This window comes from Chroicocephalus ridibundus, chromosome 3 (genome assembly GCF_963924245.1).
Source record: "Chroicocephalus ridibundus chromosome 3, bChrRid1.1, whole genome shotgun sequence".
Taxonomy (NCBI): Eukaryota; Metazoa; Chordata; class Aves; order Charadriiformes; family Laridae; genus Chroicocephalus; species Chroicocephalus ridibundus.
Genome location: NC_086286.1, coordinates 10,001,254 through 10,018,410, shown reverse-complemented (window position 1 = coordinate 10,018,410; position 17,157 = coordinate 10,001,254). Strand labels below are relative to the sequence as shown.

The window sequence follows — 17,157 nt, the reverse complement described above, 5'->3', positions numbered from 1 at the left end:
GCTTCTTTTCCCCGAGCAGTTTGTGACCACAGGCCCTCAGTGCTGCCTGCTCCCAGGGGGAAGTTATTCATCTGATTTCTCTTTGGCACTGCAGTCTCTGGATGCTTTCTGCGGGGTGGCGAGTACGTTGCCACCGTGTCCGAGGAGGTAGGCAGGCACCAAGTCACACGTGGATTTAAGTCTGAGCCAGGCACTAGTTCTGTCCGGTGTGATGTGTTTTAAAACAAGACCTTTCAAAGACCATGGCGCGTTGCACGGAGCCTGAAGCCAGCTCCCGCTGACAGCGTTTGTAAGCTGGAGCCTCCAGAAATGCCTCAAAGCACTTCCCCCTGGCCAAGGAGGGGCTCAAACAATGAGATACATCATGGATTTGATCTTTGCTCTGCGTTGCCCAAGAGCTTGGCATAGAAGCCACATTCCTAGGGCATCACTTGGCACTCCTGAGAGATATGATATCTCACTGGGATAAGGTCCTCCTCCTGCTGCAGACTATTGCCTGACTTAGGATGACTTCACTAGGCTGTGAGGCAGAAATGCCACCTTCAGCCTTTTATGCCTCCAGTTATGGGTGACTTATGGGGTGAGGCAGAGGCCTCTGGAAAATACAGCGTGTGCTTCTCGAATTGGAAGTGCATGTGCCAGCAGGCAGAAATTAAAGCTGTCCCAGTAGCCGTTCTTTAGACCTTTATGGGTGCCTGGGAGCACGCGGGCAAGCCCTCCCGTCTTTTCCCAGTGCGTTGACTTGCTGTAAAAAACGTTTGGCTGCAAGTTTTTGAAGGCTGGACGTGCCCAGTGGGCGTGGGGGAGTCTGATGTGAACACGGAGCAGAAACCTGAACAGAAAAGGGAGGAGGCAACAACAACAGTGGAAGTGAAAATATTTCAGGCTTGAAAGAGTGCCAAGGACAAAAACTGATTGCAGGTAACATTTCTGCCCCAGTGTGGTATAGGATTTTTTTATTTTTTTTTTTTTTAATTTTTTCTTTCCCCTTTCATTAAAGACCTTGAGTTGATTGCGTGCCAGTGGCGGGGCTGGGGTCGCGTTGCTCTCCCGTCGCAGTGTTGTCAGCAGGGTGTGTAAAGCCAGCCGCAATAACCAGCGAGCTGCTGAGGGCTCCTTCGTCGGGAGGAAGCGGCGTGGTGCCAGCCTGGGCTGGTTTCTGTGATTACGTCCCCGCGGGCGTGTCGGTTAAAACCCCACACAGGAGCAGTGCAGGACGATGCGAGTAGAGCTGAGCCGGACGGAGCAGTCACGGCGTCGGCTGAGGAGATGGCCTCGGCGGGTATCCCTGCAGCCCCGACGCAGCCTGCCTTGCCCTCCGGACCTGCCGTCTTCAAAACCATCCCCTATGCATTCATCCTACCAGAGATAGTGAGTATGCCGCCATTTATTGCGTTACAGCACTCCGCTAATGTTTCTAGTGAATCTAAAAATCAGGGAGCAGCCCCCCAAAACAACTCTGAAGACAGCGTTAATGGGGGGGAAAAAAAAAAAACAACTCTTTTTTTTTTTTTTTTTTTTTTTCAAGCTTATACTGAATGCACAAAGGTGGTCTTCGTGATGTAATTTTTTTGGAACAGCTTGAGGACAAGATATGGTCCAGCTCCATCCCAGAGCCCACTGGGGGGTTGCCTTCTGCTGTAGGGTTGGGAGAGCCTGAAGAGCTGCCATTGCCTCTGGGGCAGGAGCAGCTCTAGTTATTGCATAGAAATTGCTTGAAAAATCAAGGGAATTTTGTACACTGTATTACGCCTTTCCAGGGGCTTGAAGGCAATTGGGTGTCTTGTAGTGTGTGACATTCCAGGAATCTTTCAATTGCTTCTGGGTCCAGAGAGCACCCGGTGGGACTGGCTGAGATAACTGCTGGTGTACTTTGACGCATGACACAGCGTCGACGACCCATGGTCCGTGGATGCAATCCCAGCAGCCGTGCGCCACCTGGGCTGGTGGGCTCAGATCCCCACTGCAAACCTGGAGGGGTTTCATCCGCCTGCGCTGGAGTGGCACGGGGCTTATCCAGATAACCCCGGGTGCTCTTTGGGCACGGTAAATATTTTAGGTGGACCCAGAGCGAGCGACTCACTCTGGGCTGGTGCGTGGAGTCAGGAGGAGACTTTCTTGTGCCATGATTTCAAGCCCAGGAGATTAACAGGTGGGCAGGGCTGGGCTGACACGGCCGTTCACCTTTCCCAGGTAAAAGCACATTTTCTGGCTTTTCCGGCAAAGTCTTCAGGGTGAGATGGTTCCTCATGTTGAACACAGCAGCAAACTTTTCCCCCTGTTGTAAGAAATGTTTTGAAGGATCTCCCAAGAGCGTTCAGGGAAACTCGTGCCAGCTTGTGGTGCTGCTGTTGTGCCAGGATGCTCCAGGAGGCTGCTCCCCGCTGCCTGAAGATGCGGGGCTTTCCACGGCTGCCCAGGCCAGCCCAGGAGGGAGGCGAGGAGGAACTCGGGGAGGAGAAGGGGCTTTCCCCATCCCATGCTCATCAAAGGCACCTGTGTTTGTCACTGGCAGCTCTGTGGGACCTGGGTGTGGATCCTTGTCGCTGCTACCTCCGTCTCCCTCCCGCTGCTGCAGGGATGGGTGATGTACGTGTCCCTCAGCTCCTGCCTCATCTCCCTGCTGCTCCTCATAAGCTACATCTTTGGCTTTCACAAAAACAGCGAGAACTGGAAAGTGCTGGTAAGGAGGGGCTGGGATGCTGGCAGATGTTGGCGGCAGGAGCAGTGTGGGCACGAGACCACCAGAGCTGGTGCTGGGTTAGCTGGCCAGCCGCCAGCCCTCCTCCAACCACCCACCCCTTTCCTCCTTTTCGCCTTGGTTGGAATTGCCAAGGGAGGCTGTGCCGTGCCGTGGGTGCTGCCTGGGAACAGGGGAGGGTTCGGCGTGGTACGAGTGTTTGGTCCCAGCCCCTGTCCGGGCGTGCGCTGCGCGTCCAGTTTGAGGGCTTGTAAGCACAGAGGATGGACCTCGTCCTCAGGGCAAATTGAGGGGAGGACAGTCCCAGGCGGGCTTTGATTCTCACCGCTCCCTCGTTCTGCAGGACAGTTTGTACCACGGCGCCACGGCCATTCTGTACCTGAGCGCGGCTGTCTTGCAAGCCAACGCAACCATCACGTCTGAGTTCGGCCCCAACTCGCCGCTTTACTACCAGCTCAACAGCGCCGCCTCGGTGAGTCTGCCCAGGAAGCCCAGCAGGCCAGAGCACCCGCCATTCCCCTGGGGGAGACGCCCAGCAGAGCTATCCCAAGCCCAGCAGCGTCACACTGGTCAGAGCTTCAGCTCCTCTGTTGTGTTGTGCAGCCAGCATGGGCTTCTCAGGGTCCATCGGCTCGTGGACAGCCTTGCGTGGCTGCCTCCTGGGCAAGGTGGGAGATTTTGCTTCTTTAAGGCTGGAGAGAGGTCTGGGCTGGAGAGAGGTCTGGGCTGGGAGGTTTCCCCAAGGTCGAGAGCACCGAGAGGAGATGGGGTGAAACTGTGCCAGCTGACCCCAGCTTTTGCTCTTCTTCCTCTTGTGCAGTTCTTCGCCTTCATCACGACCTTCCTGTACGTCCTCCATGCCTTCAGCATCTACTACCAGTGAGCCCAGCGGTGCCAGCTTGGCCTCTGCAGGAGAGAGCTTCCCTAGCAGGAGGGATGCAGCTGTCTTCCACGAAGATGGCCCTGGCCCAGCCCTGTCACTAACCCCGCGGGGAGGGCAGTTGCTTTTTCACTTCATTAAAAGAGGGATTTTTGTTCAGCGGTGTCGGGTCGGTGCGCGCACTGGGGATGTTTTGCACGTGGCCCATGGGCTACACAAAGGGGAGGGACTGGGTGCAGGCTCCAAGCCAGCCTCCCGCTCTGACGTTCGGCCAAGGAATAGATGACCAAGCAAAGGGGGGAAATAAATAAATAAATTAATTTAAAAATCACTGTTTTTTCAGCAAACAATTGCCTTTCTTTTATTATTTTCATATCTCTGGTTTGGCTAGATCACTCCCCAACACAGACAGTCGTAACAACAATATAATATTGTGTTCCTTGACTTTCAGATAATTTTGTTTGGTATATGCAGTACTTACTTAGAATAAAGCATCTACTAACAGTGTCTGACCAAACAGATTTTGACGACTATTTAAAGCTATGTTCATTGAACAAGCTAATTTTACTCCGTAAGAGTTAAAAATTTCCTTTCAAAAACCAGAAAGTGTTCACAGACTTAGAAAGCTACAACAGACTTTTTAAACAAGGAAATGATAGAACTTCTAACAAACTTCTAGATATAGTATAAAACTACAGCTGGAAAAGACTTATTCCTACAGTTATTTACACTAGTTCTCTGGTGTCTGCTAATTGCCGTTACAAAATCTGCAGCCACGGAGTTCAGTCCCTGGCGGCACCATCACCTAGCACCGGAGTTACAGACATCCTCTCGCCATCCTCAGTGCTGGAGTGACTGGGAGAGGGAGCTCCTTCCTCTCTCTGTGCCAGATAATCCTCCACTTCTGGGATAGCGTAGACCCGCAATACATCTAAGTAGAGAAGGTAGTCCTGGAGACAGGCTGGCAACGGCAATTCCCGGATAAATCCGTCCGATCGCAGGCGTTCACTCGTTAAAATGGACCGGATCTCAAGACGACAAAGATGTGACAGGGAAGGAATAGAGGCTGAAAAATTAAAAAAAACCAAGTCAAACAATGAACAGGACACCATGGAATCACAGCACTTGCCTACAGTTACCTGGTTCAGCTGGATCCCATCGGAACCCCCCCCAGCGGCTGGCAGATAACGAGGCAGAGCTCTCCAAAGCAAAGGGCTGTTGCCTGCTAGAATGAGCACCTTTGGAATTTCCCTCTAGGAGCTGGAAAAGCTACCTTAAACTTCTAGACACAAAGTATCAAAGAACTATTCTATCCTTAATCAGGAAGTTTCATCTAACGAGCCTAGAACAGCTGGAAACAGAGGCCCATGCCGCCTTACAATAAATGAAAAGTTAAGCCTAGAAGCAAATCAAGCAACAAAACAGCACAAGGGAAAATACAGGATAAGCACTAAGTGAGAGCATGACTCAGTTGGCGTATGATGCCAAATGTTCTACCGCATCGCTACGTCACTTGACTTCAGACAAGCCAAAAGATTCACAAACCCGTCTGTAAACGTACATTCACTCCAACACAAACTTTCCCGTTATAGATCACCTTATCTCGATACAGAACTCTCACGCCTCCAAACTCTCTCCATTGATTTTATTCGCAAGGAATCTGTAGTATCCACTGCACTGAGCATCAGTGCAGAAGGGTAAGTACGGCAGGTTGTGTAACTCCGCGGGACTGTACGTTTTGCAAGCCTTCAGCTGGAGGTATGAACACCCGTTCTTGAACTTTTCTACACGAACCCTTCATTTTTGATTTCCTGCGCTCACTGACATGACCAACTTATCTCAGTTCGAGCGCCTGGTGCTTCCCTAGCTGGGAAGTGTGTCTCTCAGCAACGCAGCTGGCCTTCTTGCCCTGACTGCTCTTGGCTGAAAGAACGAAGAAGTGAAAACTTTCAAACTTCCCCCCCCTGCTTTTTCCTCTCTGCTTTCTCTCTTCAGCTTTAGTTACGGGATACTATTACAACACAAATATATTTACTAATAGCAAAGGAAACAAAGAACGAACTTTATCTAAATTTTAACACCTTCCTTTTTTTTTTTTTTTTTAAATCTCCAGAAATATATCCTAATTAGCTTCAAACAGTCCAAAGGAAGTATTATTTAATAACATTATTACTTAGACATTTTAAAAATTATTAGACCTTTTTAAAGAAGAATTTGCTTTTAAATGAGTCAATAACAAAGACGCCTGAGCGCATTTTTTTCTGAGCGTGCACCACGCATAGTTCACAGAGCGTGACCTGTACGGTAAAGCTGCTTTTCTAAAGGGTGAATGCAGGGAGCACTGGTGTTTTCCTGGACAATCAATTATTGAATCTTCTTGGCTGACCATATTTTGATTACAGGAGTGAAAACGAACAGCTAGATTTGTAGATATTTAATCTGATGTCTTGTATGATTTGTGTTTTAATCCCCGTCGAAATGCTTACAGAACAGGATAGACAACTCATTGGAAATACAAATCAAAATGAAAAAAAAAATATCAGTGGGATATTGTCTAGAAAACATAACCAAATAATATTGGTTATCTTCCCTTAAACCTTCCAAGAGACAAATCACTTCAGGAAGGTGTAATACTAATTTACATTCATGATCTATATTTTACAGCACACGCACGAACTTGAAACGGACAAGACAGCCTAAACTGAGAATATCTACTTGAAACACGGTAGCTCTGAACCGAACAACGTTAACGAGTAAAATTCATTCCAATATTTTTTACTTGCTTGTTTGTTTCGGGTAACTGCTATTTCTGATCCCCGTTTTCTGGACAAGCAGTGTCCATTGAGCCTTCTTTGCCATCGTGCATTAGCACACGGAGCTGTGTCCCACTTCCAGCTTGGCAGCTGGCATACGTGGGGACTTTTTTTTCCCCCTAACTGTATCGCTTACCAAAATAGCTCTTGGGAGTCCAAGTTAGCTTCTCTTTGCAATATGAAAGGTCTTGCTCTACAGCTGGAGGAAGTCTCTTCCAGTTCGTGAACTCCAGGGTGAAATTAAAGGCATCGTCGCTCACAGAGAAAATCCTGCGTAATGAAAACTCCCATAAAATATCATTTAACACAACAGCATAAATATAATAATGGGAACAACACATAGAAAGCTTTGCTATTTTCTAACAAATTCTTAACAACCTACATCCTAAGCCCAGAAACAGAAAATCATTAAAGAGAAATCCAAAGTAATTTTGACAGCACAAGCTTTTACTAATGTAATTCTATCTTCCTCCTTAGAGGAATTCTATCTTCCTTCCTTACACTGTAAGAGAAAAATATTTTCTCTGAAATTTAAATGCCTCAGGAGTGGGCAGCATTCTGCTCTGCACAAATTGTCTTACTCCATTTCCACCTAAACTTTAATAAGGCGTTAAGGCACCAGAGCATTAGAAGCATTACCATCGCTTTGGCGGAAAAACCCACATATATTCAGCTACTTAAAGAAAACAAACCCAACCAAACCAATGTACAAAACCCAACAACAAAAAAGCCCCTCAGATTTGCACGCGTTCCGAACTCTCCTTCTACCAGAGATCACGTTTACATATAGTCAGAAACCAATATGATTTACCTTTCAAATCTTTAGCACGTGTAAAGACCTTTTAACGATGGTTTAATTGAATAAAGTGTATAGGGAGGTTTAAGTAAGAGCAGGTAAAACAACTGTTTTAGTATTACATACGATAAGAGCCAGGCAATTTCACAGAACAGCTTCTCAGCTAGATATACAGAACCCTGAATCTTCACCTGAATGGAAAGCTTAATGCTCTAGACACAAAAAAATACCAGACTAAAAAATTTTAATACACTTGCTTTTTACAAGCGATTCATGTCAAAGTTATTTTAGGTCCTTTCTACTTTTTGTTATTTGATTTTTCATATTTGACTGAACTTCCGTACATTCACCGAAAACCATACAGGGGAGAGATCTCCTTGCCTACCTTTCTTTAAGAGAACGGTGATTTTACTTTTTCCACGGGTAATTAAAATTGTCAGTGCTCTAGACTGACCAGTTTATGATTGATTATACACGTGTTTTACACAAGGAGCCAGATTAAATAAATCAAGATTTAAGTAAACCTTAAAACCCTACTCCTTTTATACAGCCAAGTAATGCGCATAACGAGTTTATGCGTCTCACGTATTTTAACAGCTGAGGCATATGGTAGTAAAGTCTAAATGTCATCTTCACAGACAAGAAAAAACCCGAATACAAATACTTCGTAATTTTTAATATAAGTTTAATTCTATACGCCTAATTAAATACAAAACATCACCAAGCAGTTGTTTGTATGTGGAAGAATTTAAAAAAAAAAAAAAAAAAAAAAAAATCAGACTGGAATTTCGGCCGCATTATTTTGTTTAATACAATCTCTAACTGCATCCGTTTCCTCCCCTTCCAGCCTTGGCCCGGCTTCACCTCACATTTGTTTCCCGTCCCTCCCGACCTCTTTCTCAGCATTTGAAGCTCTTCTGACCATTACCGTATTATACATACACACACAATTTGCAACTAAAAGGGGGGGCTAATAAGAGATGCTCGATATAAAAACTGTGAAATGATGCCTTTCTCCAGGGTAGTGATAAAACAATCTCCATTCTGGCTTTCTTCCGGAAAAAAAAAAAAAAAACCAACTCGTTTTACAGAATCCAGACATTACCTGGGAATGACTTCTTTCAGCCTTTCCCTAAGCCTCGCCATTCCTGATGATGGCAACCGATTATCAAGTACTATCCTCTGAAAGCATGCCTTAAATAACATTGGCAACAGCTTTGCAGATTAGCATGCAATACCTAAGTAAACGAGATAACGTTATCTCCTTACCAGAATCTGTGCATTAAATTCACTGGATTAAAACCAGCCAAGAGCAGATAAGGCAGCCATTCCTTGTACTCGGCGTGCACTTTAATCGTGTAGCTTATGAACTCCGACAACTGGTCCCCAGAAGGCAGCGAGCAGCCCAGCTTCAAGAAGCGTTGAAACAAAGTAAACTTTTCATGGAACAGGCAATATCCCAAATTAATCCCAAGTAAGGTGATCCCATATTTCAGGAATATATCAATGAAATCAAAAAGCCTGCGAAAAGCACACAAGGAACAGGACATCCTGTTAGTTTTTCCCCAGAAAGCATCTACCATTTTACCTCTTACCTCCAATAAAGCAAATTTCTTCTACCAAAAACCCCCCTCAAATGAAAAAAAAAAAAAAACAAAACAAAACCAAAAACCAAAACCCCGCGTGCCCATCTGATTGCAGTTCTTTCTGCAAAGCATCAGTTCAAGCCACAGAACTACTTCAGGAGACCCCAGTCCTTACGTTGAACGCATTTGCTCTTTTTGTCCTGAAAAACTTAGCGTTCCAACCAGCCTCCAGCCCTTCAAAGCAAACCTTTTGATCAGAAAAGCAACAGCCCCAAAAGCCGTCACACGCTGCTGTGTGAAAGCATCGCCGAAGCATCGCCACGCTGCTGATCCTGCCGGCTGTAAGCAGCGAGCACCGTGTCCGCTTGATCTGGTTTCACCTTAAAAGCACGCCACACGCCAACAGATGGACGAGTATGTGAAAACATCAAATGATCGCCCCCCGGAACCCAGGGACCAGCCTAACACTCAGACTTGTTATGGGTTTAATTTACAGACAGCTGTATTACAACTTTGTTATTACTAAAACCATTTTCTCACTATCAATTATGGTATGGTAACATGACAATGAATGAGATTATGACTGATAATTAGCGTTGCTTTTTTAGTTAGTAACTAGACTGCACATTACTTCACAGAAGTGGTTCTGAAGTGCTGATATGTTACCTGCATCATTTACAGTGTATTTGAGTAGTTACCTGGCCTTCAACCCTTCCTAAATTATTTGTTATACACTAAGAATAGGACAGAAGTGGAAAAAAACTACGTCCACGGATTTTTAAAGGCCACATCCTAGGAGCGTGTCATGAAAATTAGTAATAACAAACCCTAGGTGCTGCTTCACTGCGCACCTTAGGCATCATTTACGGAGACACAGGAAAGAAAGCACATCCTGCCTTGCACCCTGACGCGTGATTCCACACGCGCTGTTTTGGATCTGGACGAGCTCCTGCCTCAAGCAATTCAGTATCACCTGCAGCCTGGCCAGAGACACAAGAGGCTGTTACAGGCGCAGTCACTGGGATGTACTTCCACTATTAAATAATTCTGTTCTTGATTTTCCTCCCTGAAACAAGCCCTTTTAGTTCAAGTAGTATGAACTCAGACAGAATATCACTGTAGTATTTTCCCTTCAGGAACATTACGAATGACTGGCAAGTTAATTATTACAGTTTTGGCACTGTAGATTGATGGCATATATTTGGTAAAGTTTTTAAAAAATTTTCTAAGACAATTGTAAGAACATGTGATCATACTAATTAATAGCATGCAACTAGCATGCACTTTACAAACACAAATATTCAAACATATTCAGCAAAGAGTACCCCAGCAAAGCTAATTCTTTCAACAGCTTTATCCAGGGGAAAAAAAAAAAAAGTACAGCACCTCAAGACCATCATTTGTAATTATAACACGCTTTCTCGTAAAAAATAATCTCTCAAATAGCCTGAACACATCTGGGTACAAGTCTCAGTTGTTTATAAGATTCAGGGCACTAAGGCACATCATCTAAATGTTAGTATTTGGGCTAAAAATGTTTGCAGGTGACAAACTTCCGGAATCTAAGAACTGTTAAAATATTGTATATTTTGATTTTTCTTCCTTAAATAAAAGAAATCAGAGCAGGTCCCATGTGGAAGATAAGAAGCAAGAATGACAAACTGAGATAATGATTCCAATATGTAAGCCAGCCCCAAAAGCTATGGTTTTGCATCTGCTGAATAAACTGCTTTTTAATGGCGGTGATCTAAGTCCACCACTACCAAAACCTCATTAGCTTAAATGGCAGCACATAAGCAACAAATTTTGATCCACGTACATGAAATGACCTGTTAGAATCTGAGTTTTAAGAAGACTTAAGAGCCTTTATTGAAGATATTTGCCTTAATGCAGCACACTAACTATATAACATTACTTTGCATTAATATTCCTGAGGAGGAGTGTCTGCAAAGGGTGAACTAACTAGAATTCTGGCAAAATATTAAATGATAGACAGCAATCAGCTGAAGGAAAAAAAAAAAAGTTTTCAAATGTATTCTCTACCACGTGAAATTTCTCTGTTGTTCTAAACCATAAAGCAGCATCGGGTAACTGCCCTCAAGCCTCAGCTAAAACATAAACCACGATGACATTACAGCTCTATAACAAAGCTCAGAACTGCCGAGAGGTGACTGAGATCTGGTTCACCATTTTGATTTGATTTTATATATTGAATTAGTTTGGGAGGAGCACAAGGTGAGCTTGGGGACAGCAACGTCTAGATCTTTCACAGTAATAGCCGACTCCTCCATGAATTAATTTCCCACAGAAAAAGGAAGAAGAAACTTCTGTACTAAAGGGAAAAAAAAAAAAATCAACAATAAAGACATGGAGAGCACCTCATTGACATTCCACATATATACTTAGGAGTAAGGCTTTTTATACCTTATTATTTTTCCTCCAAAATTATGGCCTTTGCATTATGAAGCAGTATTTTATTTCTTGTTGAATAACAGGGGTGCACATCACTCATCAGGCATAAAAAGAAATGGGTCATGATCTAAAAGAATGTATCGTTCAGCTTCCCAGTCCTCCTTACAGCTAGAGTATTGAGCTGATTAGTTCTGCTTGTCTTATGCATGAGACTGGCACACAGGAAAGGAAAACACTATTTCCCAGTAACTCATCCTTAATGAAAAGGATCTGGCTACTTAAGAGTCTTTTTGATCCAATTACAGCATCAAGTCACGTTTCCAGAAGACAGAGACGTGTCGATAAGGCCTTCTGAAAGCATGAGAACTGCAATTATGTTCTACAGGACTCTTCTTCAAAGAGCCGAGCTTCCCCTTGGAGAATTCAGCGAGGTTCTTCCGTTCACGCGTGCAATCCAAGCCCAGCGCACCGTTCGGATGCTTACAGTTTAACTCCGGGGGTTCAAGAATTGAGGAAGGAGGGCAGGATAACCGCACATTTCAAAAAAGGTTAAATAAAGGCTAGCGTAATTATGAAGAGTTTCAAAATGTTAAGAGGTAAACTTACTCTTTTTGGAAGACCATACACATGGGTGATCTGCAGTCGAAGTTAAGGCACTCTTGAGCATCTGGACTGTAGCCTTCTTTAAGTAAGATTTCCAGACATTCTTTATTACCACCATATACTGCTGAATATACGGGGCTCACTTTGCCTTTGCCTTTATCACAGATCCGATTGGTAACTGGTATTAGCAACTCTAGTATCCTGCAAATGCACAAAATCACTATTCATTTGTGATCTTACGCAATCATTTATTTCAAATGTATTGCCATTTTTCATATGGTCGTTACAACTTAGAAAGAAAATCCCACCTGTTTTTCCACTACTGAGTTTGTATAAAAGAACAATCTTTATCATTTCACACATAGACCCATAACAAACATTGTGCTTTGGCATGGATTTAGGCTGGCGATAAATATTTTCATCCGAAACAGGGACAGATATCTCCTATTATCCGACAATCCTTTTTACAGCAATAGAGTACCACTGCATATTAAATCCAGACTTCTATGAAGTCCGGAAGCAAACTGAAAACGTGAGTTGCAAATGAAATGAATATTTACTTCTGTCCAACAACACACACAGAGATACCGAAACAGAAAAATCATTCTGTTTCATAGGTCACGCCTCCCGTCCACATCCTTTCTAGCTAACAAGGATTAGTGACAAACGCCAATTCCTTTGCTACTGGAACTTACTGGTGCTGCTCAGAGGTCACCAGTCACCTATTGTTGCAAAAGCTATGAAGGTTTAAAGACATTTCTAGTACTGATAACTTTGCTAGCCCATCTTCTGTTTATGAGAAAATGAACAAAACGCAGCTTCCTCAGTATTTGCTACTGTTTGCCCTCCTCATCAGTTTGAGGAGAGGCACCAATTTGATGCACAAACTTTAATGACAGCTCAGCTGATGACCACCTTCTGCTAGGGGTTAAGATCAAGCACCTACTAGTAATTTCGCAGCTAGTAACATCATTAATGTATTTGACTTTAAATGCTGTCACACACGGGCAAGCCACGGGGTTCCTGAGAGATGCTTCTCCGCAATGGCCTGCTACTCTGGGAACTTCCTTCTACTCCGAGTTTTCTGTTACAAAAGTGACTTATCACCACTGGGATCACGCAAAGGTAAAAATGCAATTCTGGAAGGATTAAATGAACTGGTTTATGGCTTTGATTTTTTTGGATGGTTCAGCTAATTCATTAATTGTATATGATTACTTCTGCTACTTGGTCAGGACTATAGCTCCAGTTAAAAGCTGTTCAATTCATGTACAAAGCATATGTTATTGTTATTTATATTTTAAAATGTGAAAGTATTACGGCTATTGAGTGAATTGGTATCTGGTTCGGTACCGTGGAAACCTCTCTAAACTCATTAGGATGTCGATCAGACCTGGATTAGGCGCTGAATTTCAAAATGGTCATTCGCTTTACTGGGACTACTAACAGACATTTAAAATATGAAGAGAGTCAGGAATTCTAAACTACAAATCAGCTTGAGAACTTGTTTTTCTTTCTTTTTCTTTCTCCTTGTCGATTAGATTTTTATTAACCGGAATCTTTTGGCTGAATGCCTTTTTAATCACCTACTTTTTATGGCCCATTTCAGCTGCTGCGTGAATAGGTAACTGCCAGTTATCCTCGTTGCAGTAGAGATTTGGATCTGCCCCTTTTGATAACAGCAGTTCCACACACTCGGCGTGGCCCTCCTGTGCAGCAATCAGCAGGGGAGTGGCTCTGTCCTTAGCTTGACAGTTTACGTCTGCACCTGGAAAAGAAAAAAAAAAAAGCCAATACTTTACACTACCACCACACAAAATAACCAACAAATTAAAGTTAATCGGTAACTGGTTCTCACAGAGTGACTTCACAACACAACAAGTTTTCCACAGCAATAAGGAAACATTTACTAGCTTGTTGCTAACTTCTTAAACAGTCAGTGCTTTAACATTCACTCTGTCAAAGATCAGCACGACGTGAGACAAACACGCTGGAGGAAAGGCAATGCGCTAGGCAATCTTTTGATTGCAATTATTTTTTAAGATTCTCCCCCTGTTTGGTTAGTAGTATCTATCTGGTCAGGTACTCCCTCAGGCTTAATAGTTAGGGCAATTAACTTCAGTTGTAAGGACACGCGCACTTAGACGCAGAAAACTTGTTCATTATGTGAATGAAACTGTTGCTGTCTTTTTATGACCAGAGAGAGGTATCTTCACTTGGCTTGAACAATATCCTTGGCTTGAACAATTGAACAATAACTTGGCTTGAACATGACAAGAGCAATGTCATGAAAATCAGACCACTAATGTAGTACTATTGAGGGCTTCTAGAAGACTCCGATGAACTTTAATCTTTTCATGGGCTTGACTCATTATTTCCTACCATCACTTGCTGAAAACTACATTAAATTGCTGAAACAAGATTTAAACAATTAAGATGGTTTTGCATACGAATCTGCTACAAAAATTACATTAAACCCACTAGAATTTGAAGTTATCAAGTGCAAAAGTAGAACCTGTCACTGTGTCTGGTGACACGCTGATGCAAGTTTAAGAACAATTAAGCTAAATTAATAACTATTACCATGGGACACAAGCAGTCTTAAACTCTCCAGCTTTCCATACTGAGCAGCGACAAACAAAGGCGTAATTCCAAAGTCATCCTTACATTCCGTGCTCGCCCCTTCCTCCATGAGTAGTTTCATTACCTCAGTGCATCCCTGAAATAAATATTTTCATTCTTAACCAACAGAAAAGTGGGGAATTGACATAATTTGTTTTCCTCGCACATTTCAAACAGAAATAAGAAAAAACACAATAAATTCAATAGTCTAAAAACGTACCAAAAAATTAATGGCAGAAAAAAATAGACAAGTTGAATTTAATTTTTCACATTTGCTCATTTACACAATACATGCAAATGGAAACTACATTAGTTTATTAGAGCCATTAAGCTAACATATTTCTATTCTGGAAATAGGTCATACATCTCACTGACGATGAGATAACTAAACAGAACTGTTTCTCAAAAAATCTTGTAAGAGATTCACTTCCCAAATACAACACATGAGCTTATGAGTACGTACAATACTTACAATACCTAAACAATTATTGCTTCCCAACATCAACATCTCATGTAGTTTCCGATAAACTCTTCAGTGCATTGCAAGCCCTTCAGCATTTTAGGCAACCTTATGACTGCTAGGGTAGGTTAGGAAAAATTACCCGATAAAATGGCAAAAAAATAGGCAAATTACCACTCAGAATACACCAGTTACATGGAAATTACGTTATACACTTTCAGGTTACCTGAAAAGATGCTTGGTGCAAAGAATTCCATCCAGACCAAGAATGAGGTCCTTTAACATTTGCTCCGTGTTGGAGCAGAAACTTTACTATGTCTGCATGCTCATTCTCAACAGCTTCAAATAGAACAGTAAAAAAAAAAGAAGAAAAAAACCAAACTTATTAACTGGATTTAAAGAACTCATTAAAAAACTCAAATGGTCTCATAGCTAACTTCTTGACACAATAATCATAATTCTTTTAAACTTGCTTACTGGCCTTTTAGATTTACACCCTCAAAACAGACTTGGAGAATTAAAACGTATCCACAAAAATTTCAGTTGCACTTGTTAAAATTCCACCTACTCCATGCTAACACAGGTAACAAAACCAAGCTTCTCTCATCCCTCCCTCCTGTGGAGCATGGAGACAATTGTGCGGCAGGCACCTCAGTGCACGACAGTTGCAACGGCCTCCCGAACTCGTGAAGCCCAGTGGCTCTCTTCCAGTAAATTCCCCCAAACTTAAACTTTTAAAAAAAATGTTTAAAACTCTCTTAAACACCTATATAAAATTAACTTATAACACGTACATTTAATTTATACTAATGTACTCATTGACAAAGCCTCCTTTAGCATCCTGGTTCATCCTCAAGTTTTTGCCACTGACAATTCCACCAAGGCACATTTTCTGTGTAACCGTAAAAGCTTGATATGGTGATAAATAACCTGCGAATAGTTGCTACTGATTGACTAATTTTTAGAGTGTTAGTGCGCTACCTGGCCAAGGAGTGCCTCTGGCTTGTAGTACTCAATGTCTGACACAGAGCTGTGCCAAACCCCCGTTCCATATTCTAGACTAACCAGACCAGCAACTTTTTCCTTTTTAAAAATCTCTTGGACACACAACCCCAGCGCTATTCCTTGGCCCTGTATAATCTACGTAAGCACTTATACGTAGTGTTAATTATCACCATCCAGTGCGATTTAATGACCATTTCCCCACAATGATTTCCCCACAATTCCCCTACCTGTTACCCATTGTTTTAAGCAAATAAACTATTTAGTTGCTTAAAAATAAAATGTGAATAGACTTATAAACAAAGGTAACACGGCAGCCGTGATGTTTGCCTGGGTACAGAGGTGAGTAAAACAATAAGCACATTTAATCAGATGATTTAGACTCTGAAGCTCCACTATAGCTGAAGTTTCAAGCATTTAATGATGTCAAACATAAATCATAGGAAAAAAACCCTAAAATAATGGACCTTAATTGCTAAACTATAAATTGCAAAAGGAATAAGAGGTCTTTTCATGCAAGAAGTAGAGAGGAATTAAAAAAAAAAGACTTGAAACACCCTCAAACAGATGTAATCTTACACCTCCTCGATCTTTTCTGTGCTAGAATGAAAGAAAAGGCAATAAAAAAATATTTAGCTTTACAATTTTGTTTTTAAAACACAGTCTGGAGCGGGTTTATCCACGAATAAACAGTAATCTCTAGAATCACTCCATCTTTGAGTCTAAAGCCTAGTATTTAGGCTACAAAAATATGAAACATGGCAGGCGGTGACTGAACTCTGGTGAGTTTAAACTTAGTGAGTAAGCTTTTCCCCACTCGTTAGCTGTTCTGAGATTTCAAGAAAGCTCATGTCACCTAGGAACAGTGCGGTGGTTGCTTCAGTGGTAACTTCATTGGGGTCAGCCCCAGCTTCCAGAAGAACGCGAACGCTTTCCAAAGACCCGTGGCGTGCCGAAAGGTGCAGCGCGCACATCCCTTCAAACGTCTTTGAATTTATGCAGTCATTTGATTGAGCTACAAATGAGAATAATGGAAAAAGTTGGACCTGGCAATAAATTACAAGACACAGTTATTTTCTTAAAATAATTAAGTTGTTTGAGATGCGTGGCCTACAGCATATCCACGAATGTGCCGTTAGGCTCTTTAGAACAGCAGCGTCAGTTATTGCTGGCCCTACACAGACTGGCCTTAGACAGACAAGGTTAAAGCAAAATCAATTGTCATTCAAGAAGCCTATTTAATTTATATTTTATATGACAAGGTAATTTAGCAGAAAATCGC

The 17,157-nt window shown here is 42.7% G+C and overlaps 2 protein-coding genes across 4 annotated transcripts in view; one reads left to right on the top strand and one right to left on the bottom strand.

The window, feature by feature from the left end:
• The first annotated feature begins 1,237 nt into the window (after positions 1 to 1,237).
• MALL (mal, T cell differentiation protein like) lies at positions 1,238 to 3,863 on the top strand. 2 transcript variants are annotated; one of them, XM_063327924.1, is made up of 4 exons: positions 1,238 to 1,371; positions 2,516 to 2,683; positions 3,045 to 3,173; positions 3,522 to 3,863. In XM_063327924.1, the coding sequence occupies exons 1-4, from the start codon at positions 1,270 to 1,272 to the stop codon at positions 3,582 to 3,584; spliced, it is 462 nt and encodes a 153-aa protein (XP_063183994.1). In that variant the 5' UTR covers positions 1,238 to 1,269; the 3' UTR covers positions 3,585 to 3,863. The 2 variants fall into 2 exon arrangements, with proteins under 2 accessions (XP_063183994.1, XP_063183995.1); XM_063327925.1 differs by having other exon boundaries at positions 1,240 to 1,371; positions 1,529 to 2,683.
• A 73-nt stretch (positions 3,864 to 3,936) lies between these two features.
• Positions 3,937 to 17,157, bottom strand: part of ASB3 (ankyrin repeat and SOCS box containing 3) — a 32,267-nt gene continuing 19,046 nt past the window's right edge. The window contains exons 3-10 of one of the 2 annotated variants that reach the window (XM_063327916.1): positions 16,732 to 16,890; positions 15,100 to 15,212; positions 14,372 to 14,510; positions 13,382 to 13,559; positions 11,795 to 11,992; positions 8,460 to 8,711; positions 6,531 to 6,664; positions 3,937 to 4,647 (exon numbers count right to left, since the gene is read on the bottom strand). In XM_063327916.1, coding sequence (XP_063183986.1) covers positions 4,364 to 4,647; positions 6,531 to 6,664; positions 8,460 to 8,711; positions 11,795 to 11,992; positions 13,382 to 13,559; positions 14,372 to 14,510; positions 15,100 to 15,212; positions 16,732 to 16,890 — 1,457 coding nt within the window. In that variant the 3' untranslated portion in view covers positions 3,937 to 4,363. The remainder of the gene's footprint in view (positions 4,648 to 6,530; positions 6,665 to 8,459; positions 8,712 to 11,794; positions 11,993 to 13,381; positions 13,560 to 14,371; positions 14,511 to 15,099; positions 15,213 to 16,731; positions 16,891 to 17,157) is intronic. The other variant, XM_063327917.1, reaches the window with a different exon arrangement.